This window comes from Macrobrachium nipponense, chromosome 1 (assembly GCF_015104395.2).
Source record: "Macrobrachium nipponense isolate FS-2020 chromosome 1, ASM1510439v2, whole genome shotgun sequence".
NCBI lineage: Eukaryota > Metazoa > Arthropoda > Malacostraca > Decapoda > Palaemonidae > Macrobrachium > Macrobrachium nipponense.
The window spans coordinates 53,008,014-53,027,506 of NC_087200.1; the positions used below are offsets into that span (position 1 = coordinate 53,008,014).

At 40.7% G+C, this 19,493-nt stretch overlaps 1 protein-coding gene across 1 annotated transcript in view; it reads right to left on the reverse strand.

Annotated features, from left to right (window-relative positions):
* The window catches only part of LOC135219303 (hemicentin-1-like), a 113,823-nt gene extending 96,534 nt beyond the window's left edge, over nt 1-17,289 (reverse strand). The window contains exon 1 of the mRNA XM_064255958.1: nt 16,920-17,289. Coding sequence (XP_064112028.1) covers nt 16,920-16,953 — 34 coding nt within the window. The 5' untranslated portion in view covers nt 16,954-17,289. The remainder of the gene's footprint in view (nt 1-16,919) is intronic.
* Nucleotides 17,290-19,493: the final 2,204 nt, after the last annotated feature.

Sequence of the window (19,493 nt, forward strand, 5' to 3'; positions counted from 1 at the left end):
CCACGAAATATTTGTGGCTACGAGACACAAGTGCCTAGCCGGGGGTTGTTTTCGTGAGAGAGAGAGAGAGAGAGAGAGAGAGAGAGAGAGAGAGAGAGAGAGAGAGAGAGAGAGAGAGTGTCTCAGACGGAGTAAGTCTCCTATGGAGGTAGTCTTATATGACTACAGAGTTATTTTTTCCAAACCTTTATTTAAGACATCACAAGGGAAGATACTCAACAGCTAAATAAGACATCGACTAGGCCACATCACATATTACAAACTAAGAAATCGAAATCAGCAATATCTTGTTTAAAAATGTCGCAATCTATTCACAAACGTGATTGGACTGAGCTACTCGAACGCAAATCGAGCAGCAGCACCTGTTATGATCCCTCCGAAAAGAAAGAAAGATAAAAAGAAAGAAAAGAAAGAAAGAGATCCACCTGCGAGCGACTACGAGCGGTCCGTTCCCACGCCTGCTGCAAGACAGGAAACTTTCCCAAGAGCCCTGGGCACCACAGATAGGGAGGGCCCCAGAGGGGAAAAAACCTTACTGCTATGACATGAGGCACAACAACAACGTAACAACAAGGCAAAATCTCAAAATTCGAACTGGAAGTTGATGTTCACTACTAGACCATGATCCGGAATGGAAAAAAAAATCCACAACGAGGTACAGACAAAAGAGAGAGAGAGAGTGACGAGAGAGAGAAGAGAGAGAGAGAGACGAGAGAGAAGAGAGAGAGAGGAGAGAGAGAGAGAAGGGGGGGGGGGTAAAAAGGGAGGTCAATCATAGTTCATGGATCACCTGTGGTTTCCCTGTCAGTGAACACTAGGCAGAGAAGGGAGCGAGCGAGTTGCATTCTCTCTTGCCTGCTGCCCCTATAATGATGGGAACTTTTCAGCACTACTGAACCCAAGTCCTATTTACATTCGAAGACAATGTATCATTAAAACTGAGAAAATGGATGCACGGGACGCAAATTTTGCTTGCCTGTGCTTTCATTACACAATTATCAAGATAATGAGCCATTCGTGTGTTTACGTTTATAGTCTTTACAATATATAGGCTAATAACACTGCAACTAACACCAAGTGAAGCCCTGTTTCTAGATTGGTGTTAAAGCCCTGTTTCTAGAAAGAGAAAAAAACCAAGGGGATTGAAAAAGGGACAATAATGGATAGAGACGATGCAGATGGAGAGAGCGAAAGGGAGCGAATTTTATTCTAAAGACCGAGTGACCTGAAATGAATAGAAGTCCCAAGTTCATGGATACAAATGATCATCTTCGCATAAGTAGACTTGTACATAACTGAGACATGGCTCAGAGGTGGACGTTGCCGCACGAAAACCAATTGAAAAGATAAAACATCTGGCTCTCAATAGACTAACCTGGCAGTTTTGCTGGAAGGTCACATTCGACCAAGTTACAAACTTTTATTCTTCTTGACAAAAATCTCATTGTTATTTATCCTAGTGGTGCAGTGACTAACTTTTTTTATCATAAGATATGGTGCTACTAAGCCACAATAGTTTCTCATTTAATCTACACGACATACAAAAAAGGGGCGAACTTGAAAGAAATTCCTTGATTGGAAACTGTCTACCCAGGATGCGCCAGGTAGTACACTCAAGACCAGAGAGTAACTAAGGATACGTTCGGACAGCACTTGTATGGCTTCGACTTGGGCTTCCTGTGCGGGGATAACGTTTCCTTAAAAGTGACGAGGAAAAAGTGTCACATCGGTCTCAAAACTGCCTGGGTAAAATCCTAAGCTCAAAAAGGGCTGAAGTGCCTTTCGAATATCTAAACGACGCATACCATTCCAACAGGTGTCATGATGCGGCAGGGTTAAGATGGCGCCGACACAGAAACGGTGCTAGTCACCACCACCTTCCAACAATGGAGGTGGCAGTACGACGAGAGGCCCACCAAACACTTCCAAGTTCCTCCTGGCTACTGCAGGAATGATGAAAATCCTCTCACTTACAGATTCCAGTATTTTACAGCATACATCTTGCTACATATGGCATAAGATAAACAGGCAAGCAAATTCATTATGACGGTCCACTCATTATGGAATTCACGTAAGGGGGCGTAATGGGAGAAATTAATATAAGGAAAAAAGATTAAAATGTTGTAAGAAATAAACAGCAATACCAAGATTCTACTGAATATATTTCAAAACTGGATAGACAATCGAAAAAAATTATTATGCCCTAATATTTTAACTGAAAAGAACAGTTATTTTGACAAAAATATGCAACTATTGGCACAAATTTGTCCAAAAAGACAATGCAAAATATTCTTTAAACCACGAGAGATAGAGAGAGAGAGAGATTGAGAAGGAGATAGAGAGAGAGAGAGAGAAGAGAGAGAGAGAGAAAGAGAGAGAGAGAGAGACTTGACGTATTATGAAATGGTGCCCGTCTTGAGAAACATCGGTTGTTATGAACGAGGGAGGTAGTCTCAGGACACAAAGGCCGTTGTTGTCGTCAACGGAGGAAGAGGATATACCTTACGTCACGGTATTCCTTCCAAATGATTGGTGAGAGCGGCAGGTTTTTCGCTCCCTTCTCGCTGGTTTCGATGACTCATACGGACTTGACTTCATCATTCGCCATTCCGGGCAAAGGGGTTCGTTAATGACGACCAGTGAATAACCTCAAACGAAAGTGACGAAGAATGAAAATAAACTTCTGCTAGTCATATTTGTGTCTGAATGGAAACCTGAACAATGCATGTACGTACGTAAATAGTATATTCAAATAGGAAAATGTGTTTTCTAAAGAAAAAACCCTCGACTTTAATAACATCCATCGAATAAGTTACTACTATTGAAATTAACCGTTTGAGAACGTCCCGGGTGAGAGTAGGCTATAGTGAACTACGCGATTTAATTCATGATGTAACTAAACAAGTAAAATGTGCGCCGATATTTCTTCGGCAAAATCGAGTTTTATGTACATCGTAATAGCCAACGCCACAGAAAACAGATTATCTTTCGGTGGTCACGGTATAATGCTGTATGAGCCGCGGACCATGGAACTTTAATTGGTGGTGGCCTGGCCTATATCGCTGTCAGACTCACGATTATGGCCAACTTTAACCCTAAATAAAATAAAAACTACTGTAGCTAGAGGGCTGCAAATTGGTTTGATTTTTGACTGGAGGGTGCATGATCAAGATATCAATTCGTAGCCCTCTTGCCTCGGTAGCCTTTAAGATATGAGGGCGGACAGAAAAATGCGGACGGACTGGCAAAGCCAATACAATAGTCTTCTTTTCAGAAAACTAAAAGTGGTGAGCATCCTCCGATCCCAAAGTTCACAGACCGTCGACCGTCATGCAATATTCAAACCCATCTTAAAACCAGAACAGGGCAGGACGTTCTCGCTATCCGCTCCCAACCGAAGTGTGAGAACATTGCACCGACGCCCTTACACAAGACAGGTGTATTGCAGCTAGTCCTGCCCAAGGCTACGTGGTCGATCCCTTGATACCACTACCGCGGATCTCTCACGACTCCTGAACGTTTCATTATGGCTTGAAGGGTGATGATGAAGTTCAAAGGGTTACTTGGACAGTAATCTAAAGGTCACCACGGGTCGTAGACTTGCATTTGTTCAAACCTCAAAAATGGAATAGTGTGCAAACTAGATGTGGAACAAAATAAAACAAGACTAAGTAGAGCTAAATATTTCAGACCACGGAACCACGAGAGCTCATTGAAAACCCTCATTTGAGCCAGTGTACAAGGAACTCGAAATAGCAGTTTTAAGTACATGAATTACCCTGAAAAAGCAGAAACTGGCAATTTGCTAAAGAATGGCAGAACGATTCTACTTTGCATGTATACAAAGCACAACGAACCTCCACTTTACTGATTAAAAGCTGCTATACCCTCCCCTCTATCCTATCTTCAAATACAAAGGTAAATTCTGTTGATCTACAGCCGTCAGAGCTCTGCAAAAAAACAAAACCAGAGAGACGTTCTACTACGAATGCAGTATGTAAGCAGGTTGAGCAGGTAGCCTAATGCTAGAAGAAAATCGTCCACTTCCTGCACGGAGTAATGCCTTTTCACCTCCCTCCTTGTTCGGGCCCCTCGGGAAACCGACCCCCCCCCCCCCCCCTCCTTTAGTTCCTTCTTTGGCGCCATTTCTTTCTTACTACATTCGTCACTACCTGATATCATTCCAGCTACGTTCTTTGATTTACCTCGGTGGATCAGGCATTCGTAAGTATATAAAAAATGGCAATTTATAATCCCGATGATCTCAATGATGGTTCATATTTTTGCAAATACTGAAGGTTATCCCACAGCAAATAATAAAAATTCAGTACCTTTTTTATATGCTGACTACTGATGACATTATTCCAAAAGGAATCATTCGAAATTAAGAAAAATCTCAAGCTCCGTTAGCCTATGTAGCCTACCTAGCTGTCGTTCCTGAAGGTATTGCTCGTCATTATAATTTTGATCAGATGCTGCCTTAAGTCATAAACCACGCAGAGGGGGACACTAGGGGGATGGGGACGACGACAGAAGAAACCTTAGGAGGAGGGGAGAGGGAAATGACAACACAAGCTGTATGACGACGCAAGGTACTGGAGCGTAGTTCCTTACGGTGGCCACTTGGACTCGCAATGACTCCACTCCGCTTTGGAAGGGAGGACCAGCGGTCACTTCGGTCAAGAACTCGCTCATCGAAGGAACTTCAGCTCTACAATCGTTGGGTTGGCGTTCCGAGAACAAACTACCACACAAAACGATGCACGGTGAACTTTTTTTTTTTTGCTGGTCTTGAAAGGTGTATCATATATATAAACATGCGCAAAATGGACAGAATACAGATTAGCCTAGAATTTCCAACTCAAAACACAAAAACAATATATATTTCATACACAAAAAGCGGAGCCAAAGCACCAGAATGACTAAGAACTGCTACTACTACTATTCTACATTACCCGGCCATTGCAGAGCCCTTCGACCAACCCCAGCTGCTGGCACCCATGGAAAACTCACGAAGGAGGGGGAGGAGGACGCCCCTGTTTCACATCACAACTACATAGTGATTTCTAAGCTTCGATCGCACGTCAAAACAAACCATACAATCGCAACCAGCTGTGTATTTTCTTTGCAGCGTGCCTTAGGCCCCCAGCTGCAACCCCTTTCGTTCCTTTTACTGTGCCTCCTTTCATGTTCTCTTCTTCCATCTTACTTTCAACACTAACAGTTGTATCATCGTGCCACCGAGTTTTTCCTACTGTTCCACCATTCAAGCGTTTTCCTGAACAATTTCCGTTTCAGCGCTGAAATGACCTCATTGGTCCCATGGCTTGGCCTTTGGCTTAAATTCTATATTCAATTCAATTTGCGGATTCTGTCTATTAGGTACCTACATACACACCTACATTTACGTTGAGGATAAAAACCAAACTTGCATCAACAATCATCATTCATTAAATTATGATCGTCATTATTTCGGTTGGAACTGGTGACAACGTTTTTACTTCACGAACCTTATCTCCTATGCTTACGTGATCTTTTGTCGATTTTTCCACTTTTATTAATAAAATATATACTAGCTGACCAACCCGGCGCTGCCTAGGATATAACTGAATGACAACCGGTAAACTCTCTCTCTGCCTTAGTGGAGAAAATATTTGCCCAAAATTGTCTCCACTCCTAGGGACATGATATTAAACTCTACGGTAACACTAAAGCAGAAGGGTGGGTGGGTCGTTAATGGGCTCTTTCAAGCTGTGTATATATTCAAGTTCACGACTCAATTGTAAACAGACCCCTCATTTACCAAGCATAGTATCAAAAGAAATATTACCTACGTAGCTTTCTTACTAGAGAAAAGAACTAAGCATGATCCGACCTCCAGCTTCTACTCGAAGCACGTGCCAATGAATAATGTTTTGTTTCATCACCGAAGATAATAATTAGATGTTATATTTTATGAAAAATGGTCTGTATTGTTTAATATGCACATTATTATATACGTATATCTATAATATGCTCACCCAATAAATAAATCATAGATATCCCATTCTATAACTTCACGCGAACCACCTTTTCCAGGCCTTTTCAGGCGTTCATACCCCCCCCCCCCCCACAACAAGAACAACAAAGTAGTTTGAAGGCTTACTCCCCGAGTAAGCGACAACACAGCAAGGGAGGAAGGTCACATGAGGGGGGAGGGAAAAGCCGTTAAAATCAGGAGGGTGAAGGGGGGGGGGGGGGGTGCATGGAACATAAGGCAAGGGGGATGGACGGGTGTCAAGCCAAGCGTCCCCTCTCTCCCCTTAGCCAAACAGTTGGCCCACCTCCCCCCAACCACCTCCGTAAACATATGGCACATGACACGTGGTGAGGGGCCATCCCAATCGGTTTGAAAAGCAGCCCCGAACGGCGCATTGATCAGTGAATGCTTTTGGTCGCCAGTCGCATCCATCTCGTACATTCGATCTCGCATGACCGAAATTGTTAATAATGATAGACATTACCGATTCGAAGGATCAAATCCACTCCCCTCGATGGCGGTGACAAAAGGCCAAATAATGGATTAAACCCGGTACAGTGATATAACTGCAACCCGAACGGTAATTTACTCTTGGGCCAGTTTGCCTTGCATTTATACCCAAGAGAAAAATTCAATAAAAAGTAGACAGCAGCGGAGAAACCTCCATGAGAGAGAGAGAGAGAGAGAGAGAGAGAGAGAGAGAGAGAGAGAGACTAAGATACCACTGTCAACATGCCAATAATCACAACTCTGTGCTGCCAGTGGTGGCAAAAGGCCCCATACGAACTAATACAAATGCTGCCGTTAAACCCCCACCCCCTTTCTACTCCACTGCAGGACATGTGACTGATAACAACAAGAACACTTAACAATGATGGAGTGTTTACCGGCCTTAAGTTGATACCTCGTGCGCTTATACAGAATTAACAAGGCACACGCCAGACGCTGTTGTTGATTCTTCATGATACAGGTCTATGTAATGCTGTCCACTGTAGGTCCACTGTAATTTTTTTTTTAAATCCAAAAACGTGGACAAAGTTCCCACTTTCAACGTGAACCATCAGATATTTCACACATAAGCGACAAAAATGAACTAGTAAGACCAAAAATCTTCTCTATTAACACCAACTCTAATTGCCAATTCAAAAAAGTCACGACGTAATAATTAATGTCCAGAAAAACGCAAAACGCTTAGGTATTAGTCAATATGAAAACCAAAACGATCAACCTTTTAGATAACAGGATTAAATCAAGCCATCACTACAGTGTTCCACTGCCGAATAAATTTATTTTAAGCTACACAATGAAATTAGGCATGCACAAGTCTGTGAGCTAAGTTGACACACCACACACGCATGTAAATATATAGTATGTGTATTGTGTGGTGTGTGTGTATAATATATATATATATATATATATATATATATAATATATATATATATATATATATATGCTGTTACCATCATAATTTAACAAGAAGGTTCAAATCCACTATAATTCACACTGATTGGGTAAAAACAGAAAAGCAGACACAGCGAACGCTAATTTACAATCTCAGAATATACAATACTCAAATTCTAATGATACACACAATACACTAGGGCCTTACCCGATAAAACAATCAATGGGCCTTAAAAGTAACACACGATTTTTTTAAACACTGCAAAAATGTCGGCACAACGAAAAAAAGTCAAATTGTGGAAACTGAAGTATCATAAAAACCTTGCTCTGAAAGAGCCACCAGAGAGAGAGAGAGAGAGAGAGAGAGAGAGAGAGAGAGAGAGAGAGAGAGAGAGAGAGAGAGAGAGAGAGAGAGAGAGAGAGGCGGATGTAATTCCTGTTTTTATTAATTCGTAATTAATGTGAGCAAATGCAATTACTTGCCAATTCCAAGCTCCATCCCTTCAATGCCCTAATAAATAATTGTTATACTGACGTCTGCTCTCTTGAAGATAAATAATACAACACAAGGAAAGCAACACGGGTTAGTGTGATCAACTCAAAAGGCTTTTGCTATCAGTCAATTGGTGTGACTGCAGGTGTCAATGTGTAAGAGAGACTGCCGGCTGACCATAACAGGCAATTTTCTTTTTCCGGTACTATTCGACATAGAACCGCAGCTGAATTAGTCTCCGACAGCAGCCAAATTCACCTAACACGAAAAACACACTATAGACATGCAATAACAGCGGATGTTAAAAGTGGTATGGCAAATCTCCTTTCTCGAATAGAAGCTCTCCCACACGTGAAACCTAAGGCACCTGCTACTGCCGCGGCGGGAACGAACAATTTCGAATTCCGGTTCCTCTCCCAGCCCCTTCTATACGGACATTTATTGACCTACATTAATCATGCTAGATTATATGTCGACAACATGAAGAGCTGACAGCTGTGTTTGTGCTCGAGATGAAACCAGCCACAACAAACCGGTAAAATTCTGGTAAAATTCATATTTAATTTTACATAAATGAGCAATAGCTCTGATAGCCTGGTACATATGGTACTGCACTCTCTCTGCATAGTGCGTGTGCGCGCGAACACGAGCACTCATTCCAACAAGAAAGACGGGGAGGGGGGCGAGTGTCAAGTTGCACGTAGATGGGTTATATTACCGTTTAAGACGTTCACCTTGGATCGTGTGCGCTCTGTTGAAATCCTTGCAGCGCTCTGCAAAATATCGAAGGAAAGCCAATCAACACAAACCAGCTGTAGTCTACCAAATAATCACGAGCTATAAATTCGTTAGAGATCTGTGGGTTATTAAAGGAACGAAAACTGGCTTAAAAAAAGATCCACTTTCGTTTACAGCACTATAGTACACTCTTCGATAATAGGGGCTTCCTTTATGCTGACAAAAATCCCAGTAGTTATACGACAACCACCTATAAAACTCTCAATTCAAGAAGTCCCAAGTTCAGCCCCGGGCTTCGAAAAATCTGCCGCAAATTCATTTTACACAAAAACATCGCAATGTAGGTACACCAGGACTAATCCTGATGTACACGAGGCCAGTTTGAGTGTTACGATGGGCTACTCAAGCACTCTTCAAAGAATATTGATCCGCCTAATGGACCAAAAGACGGCATGAAGGGGCAAACACGGCTGATTTTAGGAATAAAGGAGACAAATTAGGTCATCGTGAGCGCTTGGGGCAAAGAAACTTGGCCAGGCTACCACTATTATTTTCAAGCAAAATTATGAAGCAGCAGACTATACTCCCGATTTAAAAAAACAACGACCTCCATAGAAAAAAAAGTTTCATAATAATGGCCAGTGTCACTAAACTACGCGGCAACACCTAACCAGTCGACGAAGCACAGACGGAGAAAGTTCAAAGGATAATACTAATATTAAAACTTTTATTATAATGTCATCAAAGTGCACAAGAAAAATGTTAGCCTATGTAGATGTTTCCATCAAAAGTTGAGTAATCAACCTCAAGAGCAGTTGAGAACTGAAATGTCAAAGTGAATATTTATGTTTTGGGTGAAATAAACTTACTGTGTTTAGAGCTTCATCAAGTCAATACCGATGAATCGGTGAAGACTGGAAAGTAACTTAATAGAACACACTGCTCCAACAATTGATCCGACCCGTTAGGAGGGGAGGGGAGGGGAGAGGGGATTTGCCTCATGGGGTAGAGGAAAATAGGCAAGTTGAAATTAATCTACGGAAAAGTCACAGGTGGCAGGTGCAATAAAGGGAGTGGAGGGACAATTTGGACTCCAGAGCAGGTGTACTGGCCATAAAACAAACTTGACCAAAGTAATCCGATGAAACACGCACCAAAGAGAGATTTATAAGTGCACTTTCGCTGAAAGAGGAAGGATACAATTATGACGTTGGCTTCACATACTAAAACGCAAGCCACAGCCTAATATAGAAAAACATGCGAATCCACAACACCATCTCCTCCCATCAAGATTCATGGAAAACACGATAGTCAAAGAAACGGTAAATATAATAAATAATAAAATAATTTGCGTCCACACAATACAAATTCAAACGAATTCAACTCATAAGAAAACGAACAAAAACAGGGCAATGCTCGACCATGCTTAGTGTGCTTGTTTCTCATATGCCGTAAATTAAACATCAAGAACATGCATATATACTACAAAGGTATCGCTTTTCACAATTTACAAACTAAGGTACATAAATCCTATTTACACTCAATCAAGATCACTTCTTGCACATAAATACGTCTAAACATAGAAAAAAAAATTATGAAACAACCTATGTCGGTACGGAAGCTAACATATCTAATCGAAAAGCACGGATATGTATATTCGCTGGCAACGGGAATTCTACAGTCGACTAACACTTATTAATTATTTTCCGCTAATTAACCTCAATTTTACCAACAACCCAAATTCAAGGCACAAAAAAATTTAATCTGTATTTCAATATTCAGTCCAATCTCCAAGTAAATGGCCATTATATCGCTTCAGAAACAATTGCTCATTTTAGCAGCAAGACCAGCAGCTGGCAGTCAAACGCACTGGACTCTCATCAAAGAAAAAAAAAATCAAGTAATAAATGCGCATACGTATGTTCGGCGCAATCGAGTTTTCTGTACAGCATTTAATCAAGGCCACCGAAAATTGATCTACCGTTTGGTGGTGCCGGTATAATCAAGGAGGCTAATAGGGTGGAGGTGTCACAGGTCAGTTTCCCTAGACTCATCCGTGAAGCCACTGGGAAGCGCGGACACACCCGCCGTGTAGGGCAGAAACAAAGGACCAAATCCTTTGCCCGCCACATGGCCGTCGAAACACTACCTTTTAAAGCATTTACTTTCTTATTTCATTTTTATCTTACGGAAATTAGAAAAATATATTAACTATGAATCTTAAGTCAGCTTTTCATTTTTTTCATGAAATGGCTTTATAAAGCCAAAAGAGCATAAACTTCTCATATTCATGATGCCAAATCGATGGTTCGTTGTGATGATGACCTTCATTGTTGCCTCGCATCCTCGAAATTATCAGAGGTCCTTATGAAGACCAAATTGCACGGACTTTGCTCCTGATTGACTGAGTAGTTGAGCAGCTAGTTTAACATTCATTTTTATCTTTGACCAATCTATATGTACATATCTAAGTACCTAGTTGCACACCTTTATTAACCTGCATATTGTGCAATTTTACTCGACAAATCCATTTAATTGGGCCGTTTTCTCCATCGATAAAATGTCTCCTCTTACCAAACGAGTTTCAGAACAGCTTCGACATAATATGAAAACGATGAAAGAAGATGCAGACTGGTCGTTGAGTTATTGGATGTGTAATGAATTTTAAAACTCTCATGGTTTAAACAGCATCCCAAATATTTTACCATTGCATGACAGACCACCAAATGTCAGTGACATAATTGTAACCCCAGCTGAATCCAATTTACCCGTTCGTTCATAAGAACCATGACCTCCAATCAAGAAATATCCAACGGGCAATTTCCAGCTAACATTGACAGCAAGAGCCTCTCTACTAAGGGAATGCTATCAATATCTTATTCTGTGCCCATATCAACAATATTTTTTCGCATCCCATTCCACCTGCTGTTTGATTGCCATTCCATCCATGATTAAAAGCAAATTAGAAGTTTGCCCGTTTCCAATGCTGAGTCAGCTATTATCTTCAATGCTGAAAAAGAGATTCGTGATTTCTAGTTGACCAGCTACTTGCGCATACCACTTCAAAATTGTCCTAGGATGCTGTAAACATGTATCAAACATTTTCCAAATATACTAGCAATATGCATGCGGGAATAAAAGTGTAGGGCGAGGGCAAAATTTCTGCTCTGAGGAATACTTCTTACCCCTAATTGGAAGATCTATGCTCTTTGTACATTGCCTTTTTAAAAGATCTGGCACACATTTGAACACTGGTATCATTCACTTATTCATAATTGACCATACTAATTCATATACTGCATTTTCATTAGGGCGCTGAATAATCCTGATGGGTTACGGCGCTTGGTCCTCAAGACCTAAATTTCACAATCAGTCAATCAGTGAACCAACAGCACACTTCTCTAATACGTGCAACCCATGCTCTTTTTTTTTTTTTTTTTTTTTTTTTTTTTTTTTTCATCTGTCCATCCGCCTGTGGTGTTTTTGTATGGTAACACTGCGTCCCGGGCTTAGATAGTTACGCTATGTGTAAGTTTTAGGTAAATAAAAGGATATCTGGGTGTACATTTGCAACTGAAAAGTGTTTTAATAATTTACTGTATGAGAAATACACCGTTAATATTCGAAATAGGATATTATAATCGTTGAATGTAAGCTGAATGTAACTAAAGCCGGGGACGCAGTGTTACCATACAAAAACACCACAGGCGGATGGACAGATGGAAAAAAACAAGAGTATAGTGGCGCACATGAATGATTTCCTCCGTAATTCACATAAAACACTTGTATTCAAATCACTATTCTTTTTGACGATGTTGTTAAAGATTAAGGTGGCGAGACGACGTTTAGATGACTGCAATAGTTCTGTAGTTTTCTTAATGAGCACACCTGAATTCTCGTCTTAAACACATTGCCTCGAACCGCCCCCCGCCCTTTTTTTCGTAAGATCCTCACCTTTTGCAAACTGCAAACTAAAACATAAAAAACAATAATTGAACTTGTACAAGTGTGTGTGTGTTCACTTACATAAACATTTTGAATGTATATGACATCTCATAAGACTAATTCATCGTTTCAACTGCTTCTTTTTACAAAATATAACAACGTGGAGCAACTGGAAGTAAGAATCTAAATGCTGCTGCTATGATACCCAAATATGATACTGTATTGCAAGAGGCAGGGAGGGCAGTGTGTCAAAAGTGAACTAGGTAGATACATGAACACATCCCCAACGTAAATTACTAAATGGAAACCTGTACTACTGCTTGTTTTCTAGTGCAATTGGCGTACTGTCTTCGCTGTCTTTATTGTTTGTATGGTGTTTTGACGTTGCATGGAACCATTGGTTATTCAGCAACGGGACCAACGGCTTTACGTGACTTCCGAACCACGTCGAGAGTGAACTTCTATCACCAGAAATACACATCTCTCACTTCTCAATGGAATGGCCGAGAATCGAACCCGCGACCACCGAGGTGGGAAGCAAACACCATACCAACCACGCCACTGAGGCGCTTCGCTGTTTTTATAATGAATATGAAAAAAGTATGAAAAGTCAATTTTCATATAGGCTTTGTCTAATTATCCATGTGTTGGTTCTCTGTCTCCATGGTTTTAAAAAAAATGTGCAGTAATTATAACCTACCGACGAAATGTAACCAATGGATTTAAGGTTTTGCCGTGTCTTTGAGTGAATCCATTTGCAACTCACGCATTGGGCATCCATTACAACAATGAGAGCTTAATGACTTCCGAAACATATATTCAAGCTAAACTGAGCTACCGTTTTTTTGGTAGGCCGTGCAAAGGGTAAGGTGAGTGAGCTTTTTGCCCTACAAGAGGTGACCGGGTCGGCTTCTCCAATCCGGGAAAAGGCTATCTCCCCATATTCAACCTCCTTGGGAATAATACTGTTTGTGGGTCGTGGTCCACGAAACTTTAACAACGGCCCGGCGGCCGCCTGGCACACATCGAAGCAGACGCACGGTTTGGCTACCTTTATCCTCAAAATAAATACTACTGAGGCGAGAAGGCTGCACCTTGGTATATTTGATGATTTGGGGGTGGATGATCAACATTCGAATTTGCAGCCCTCAAGCCTCATACAGGAAAAAAAAAAAAAAAAGTGCGACCGGACACACAAAGCCTCTCAATGGTTTTCTTTTACAGAAAACTGAAGAGTGACGAATAAAGATGATTTCACTGCACGAAATATAAAACCAACAGCTGCAAATGTCACTGCAATATGAACAAAACTTACAATCCCGCCAAATAACCCCTGGCTGCCTTCTTACCTTTCTATAATGTCAGACCTCTGACATTTCGTTTACAGTAAGATTATACACTTGCCCTTAATAACCAAAATCTAAATGTTAACTTACTTTTCCAGCAGTGTCCCCTTACGCTACCACTTACATTATGAAAAGCATGAAACAATTAATCATGAGGCCAAAGGTCAATAACTGGAATCATAATATCTGATATTTCTATGTAAAAAAAAAATAATAATAATAAATAGAACTCTTAAGCTAGATTCACCTGGCGGCCATAGTACAGCTTCTCAGAACCGGAATGAGCCATTCAGTTGACTGTCAGCGTATATGACGATATCCGGTGAGTGAACAACCGCTCCCTCCCAACACCCCCTTACAAATTACAATTTTACGATACCATGTCGCAAGATATTAAAGTCCAGAAATGCATAAGGTGCAGAGATCATGAGGAAAACGAGATACTGCAGAGCCAAGATGTTTAAATACAAAAAGATAAAAATGGTTGGATAAACCTAACATCATAAATACTGCGTTCTCTCAGTTTAAAAGAGTTGAAATACACACGCTCTAGCTTTAATGTTGTGTACGACCCACTCGTCTTCCCCCCCCACAAGACAAGGACAGGTGGTTTAGATTTTATTGAAAATTGAAGATAATTGTGTATTTCTCGCCAAGGAAACCGTCTAGTTTATTATAAGGCAAGAGGCCGGCAAGAGCATTGTGACGATACACTCGTCAAGTCGAAAATTGTCTTATTTGATTTCATCCATTTTATTTGGAAAACGAGACTTGATTTGCAACTACTAAGAATCAATAACCAATTGTACATTACCCTTGGGATTAGAAACACGCAGTGATGTAATATTTATCCCCTTTAATATTCGCACCCCACCCACCCACCTATCTTATCAAGTATGTCTCACACCTGGATCACATTTCTGTACGAAATGCCTTCTCAATACTACTCATTCTACAAATAATTTTTGCTTCTACCCTCGATCCATTATATATGATTAATGGTTAAAATCCTTTTCACATTTTGGTTTATATAACTACGCTGTTAACAATACCAGTTTCATAAGCAGCATCGCCTCTTTTTCCTTTATTTTCAAACTTTATGCCTACTTTCCTCTGGAAATCTGCTATCAGCAATTTCAATTTCTCCTGCAGCCTCAATTACACCTTCCTCTTGTCTTCAACACTCCGTGCAGTATCTGCAGTTTCTTCTTGCCTCTTCTGCTTTTTCTTGACCGCATCAGCCTAAGAATTCTTACGACAGCGCTGAATATAGACCTACTGCGATCTTACCGATGACCTCAACTTTCATTTCAGTGACGCTATTAAAAATAATCTATGCCTGAAACACATTTGTTGCGGTATTGTACAACTGAATTACTGCTGTTAATGTATCAAGTAGACCTACTACAAAATGTGCGCAATGACGAGAGAGAGAGAGAGAGAGAGAGAGAGAGAGTATATTGGCGGGGAAACTTCGAGAATACAGTTATCACCAACAGCAAAACTAGCCGCCAATGTTCATACATTAGCCAGTGAAGAATAAAGAGCGCCAGAACCCGCTGGAACCAGGTGAAGAGAGGTCAAGTCAAACGGACACAAGTCACGAAGCCGGAAATGCCTCCCCGCCCCCCTCCACTTCCCACTCGCCTCTTCTTTCACTAGAGCCCAAGGAAATGAACCCAGCTGTTCCAGGTAGTCATTTCCCTAAAAACAGCAATATGCAGTGAAGATCACGGTAAGTAATTAACATTACTAGAAAACCACCTTGACCAGGTCAGCTTAGGTCAATTTCTCCCCATGCCACATGAACTTGTGGCAGTACATGGCTGGCTTAATCTTAAAGAAAAATAAGACACTTTATAAATAACAAGGGATGCTAAGATTATCCGTACCGGTAGCCTAGCCTAATTAGATTAACAAGCAACTCCCACAGTACATCGATGGCTGCCACGTTTGCTGGTCTACTACATTATACTGTGCTACCAAATATTCAAAAGGAAGCTAACGCCAATAGATTTGAAAATATAATATCCTCAACTACATCAATTTCTGGGTTCACTGTCTTTTTCTAAATGGAACTACCTGCTACACTAACACCACACACACTGCTGGGAAGGTGGGCGCTATTTTTTTTTTTTCTGCCTGCAATGGACCAACCATCCTATAACTAATCAACCGGATCATCTACTTTGGATTGTACATTTACTCCAATAGTGTATTAAAACCCGAATACACTCGTAATTGTCTTGCTAGGCTTGGGCTGATACAGAAATGTTATTTTTCGGTAGACCCCAGTCACCTCCAACACTATATATGTAATATTAGATATATATATAGAATATATATATATATATATATATATATATATATATATCTATATATATATATATATATATATATAATGCTTAAAAAAAAATCAAAAACCTATCAAACAACGATTTCTAAGACATTACGGGTTTCATCGGCGCTCGCCCCTCCCATCAATAATACCGCCGGAAAAATTGTTTCCAGACGAGGTTAATTACGTTGGTATTTTGTCGTTCTTTTCGTGCCCTTTTCTGGCCATTTTTAGCATGAAACTGGAAACAGTTATAGGTTCGTACCTTCAGAGTAGATATTGAGGTGCTTTCCGTGCCCTGCATGTAAAAACAGAAGAAACTGCTACAGGTGGGTATTTTTATGTTCATTTCGTGCCCTGCCTATTACTACCTACCTACTTCCTGGCCATTTCTGCATGTACAATAAAAACTGGTTTTTCATGCAAAAATAGCTGGCTGGAGCCTTCCGAAAAATTAAAAAGGAAATCTGGTAGCTAATAAAGAGTTAAAAGGACAGTAGTACAACTAGTATATGTGAGGCATTTCAGACAGAAAATGTAAATGACGGTTTCCTACTTACACACGAACATAGTATACCTATTACAAGCGTTCGCCTGTGGAAGGATATATAGCTAAACTTTACCAATAAATATACTCACCTATTACGAGGATGCTTGCGTAAATCCAGTCCATGTTCGATGCGAAACAGAAGGGATATTAGTCCAAAAAAAAAGGGGGGGGGCACGGTTACAATCAGGCGAACAGAAATGGCATGGTCTCCAAAAACACTTCAGCTTTCTTTTTCCTCAAAAGAAAAAAAATAACAATCACTTTTCGGTTCAGTTTTCGAAAAACTTCCCTTGCAGCAGATATCGAGTTTGGAAAACGCACAAAATCACGTTAACTGGAAAACAAAATCCCACTGAAAACAAGCACACAGCAACAGGTAGTCACACTTTGAACATAAAAAAAGGGACCACTCTATGTAAAGGATCCCTCGCTAACTCTCCTACACAACTGACTGAAAAGAGAAACTGACAACTTGACGAGTTTGTCTGTTCCCGCCGCCGGACCGACGTGAGGCTCATCAACTAGCACGTGAAACACTTTGCACGAGTTTTTATACGTTATATTTAGTTATATAACATGAAAGCACATAAAATATTACTTATGGTTAATATTTAGATTGGAAATATAGCGACCATTCATTATTTATATCGCCTGGGTAAACGCAATACCCACGCTATGTAGTGAAACAGTGAGTTTACCAACTGAAGTCCCGCCCCCATCCTGATAATCTGTGTTACAATTGGCTGAGAGGGAACCGCTGACGGGGGACGCCTGGCCTCCAAGGCTAAGATGATGACGACGTCGTCGGCATTAATTAAGTACCAGATTCTGATAAAAACGCTCTAATTGTTTGCGCAAACAACAACAATCATTATAATATTAAGTTTCTAGAAGCGCCTGTAAGTTATTTACTTCAAATACGTAAAACTGATGAAAAACACTGCAAGGTTGCTAGCAGTAAGAACACAGGTAATATGATAAAACGCTACGATGATAATAATAATAAGTCAATTTTTAGGAGTGCCTTAGTTCTGTTACATTTAATACGTGAAATAGGTAGTAAACAATCAAATCATTAGCAGCAAAAACACATGCAATTACCCCTTTGTAAAATTTATATTAGATTTATATCCAGAACAGCGATTCGACTTCAGAAATGAGTTTGCTTTACGAAATTAGATAGGAAATCCTATCTAATTTGCCGAGAGATTAGCTAGTTTGAATAATATGAATTCTGTAAACGTAATGAAAGTACTAAGCATCCTTCACTCTCAAAATTTTCGTTAGTCGGTCGTTAGGAGGTATGTAGTGACTGCTAGTAACCTATCTAGCAGTCCTTACTAATCCTGGGAAGATTTGTGACAGACACCAACGTTGTAAGACTGCATGGAATTGCAAGGGCAGTTAGTCCACAGGTTCAAAATGGCCGCAACTCAGCTGACACTATCACTTACCTTTCCAAATGACATCATGTGGAACCTACACGTAACTACCCCCATTATATCATTGGTCCTAAAATACCGAGTCTCCTCGCTGCTTTACTTTGACACAACACTTTGTGGTGTCTTGCTGATGACAAAAACACCATCAGGACATCCAAGTCACTCATCATTGTATTATTGTGTACCGACTGTCCTCGTTACACCCAACTTGAGTGCAACGTCTCTGTTGTTGCAACGTGCAGTCAAGTCATCATTCTTTGGTAACTTTGCCATGACTTTCAATTCCCAATCATCGGGCGTTCTTTCCTCGTTCCATATTCTACCAGTCTAGACAATACTGTAATACCATCTGTCATTTCAATTTTGGTCATGGCAAAGGTCTGCATTAGCAAAGTTACCATAGTACCAGATAGACAGTCTACTCATTGTAGACCTTTCTACAATGAGTAGACTGAGTAGGTAGGCAGTGTATCCATTTTATAGAGGTCATAAACTAGTTGTTCGTCTAGTCTGTCTGTCAGTCAGTCACTGCGAATTGACCTCGCTCTTCTAAGTCAGGACTTTGCCGGGAGTTAAATTACATGTCCGAATTCTGTAGATTTGGTGGACTACAACTGCAACATACATCCACTGATGAAGCTCTCATGCCATGGAAAGGTTAATGACTGTTTGACCTGACTATTTGTACTTCACGCTCAAAAAATGGTGGCCCTGGCGGGGGGTGGCTGACGGGGGCCGGGCACAAGCGTTTCACCTTGCCCGAGTTATCACCCCTATGCAAGCAAGAGCCTGTGTCACACTGTGACATCTCCCCCTCCACCCAGCCACCAAATGAACATCTAGGCACACGGATGGGCAGACAGAAAGAGGGGAAAAGCTGTAGCCTTTTAATATGGCCGTTTGAGCGCTAATAAGCGACATCATAATGCTTTCCGGGGACTAGTAGCAAAAAAAAAAAAAAAAAAAATAAAAAAAAATTAAACGACGAGGACATTTTGCAATTCAGTTTCATTCCCTGCTTAGTCGCTGTTATGATGATTTGGTTTCTCGAGGTTTGCTGAACTGGGCTCAATACAGAATTTGATTTTCTTAGTCTAAGGCAACCTACTATAACTAAGTCCGGCTTCATACGACTCTTAAATCATCGGCAAATGAAATCATAATCATATTCAGTTACGTCCTCCGCCATGTGGTTTTTGTGCAAAGTAACTTTACTGTATT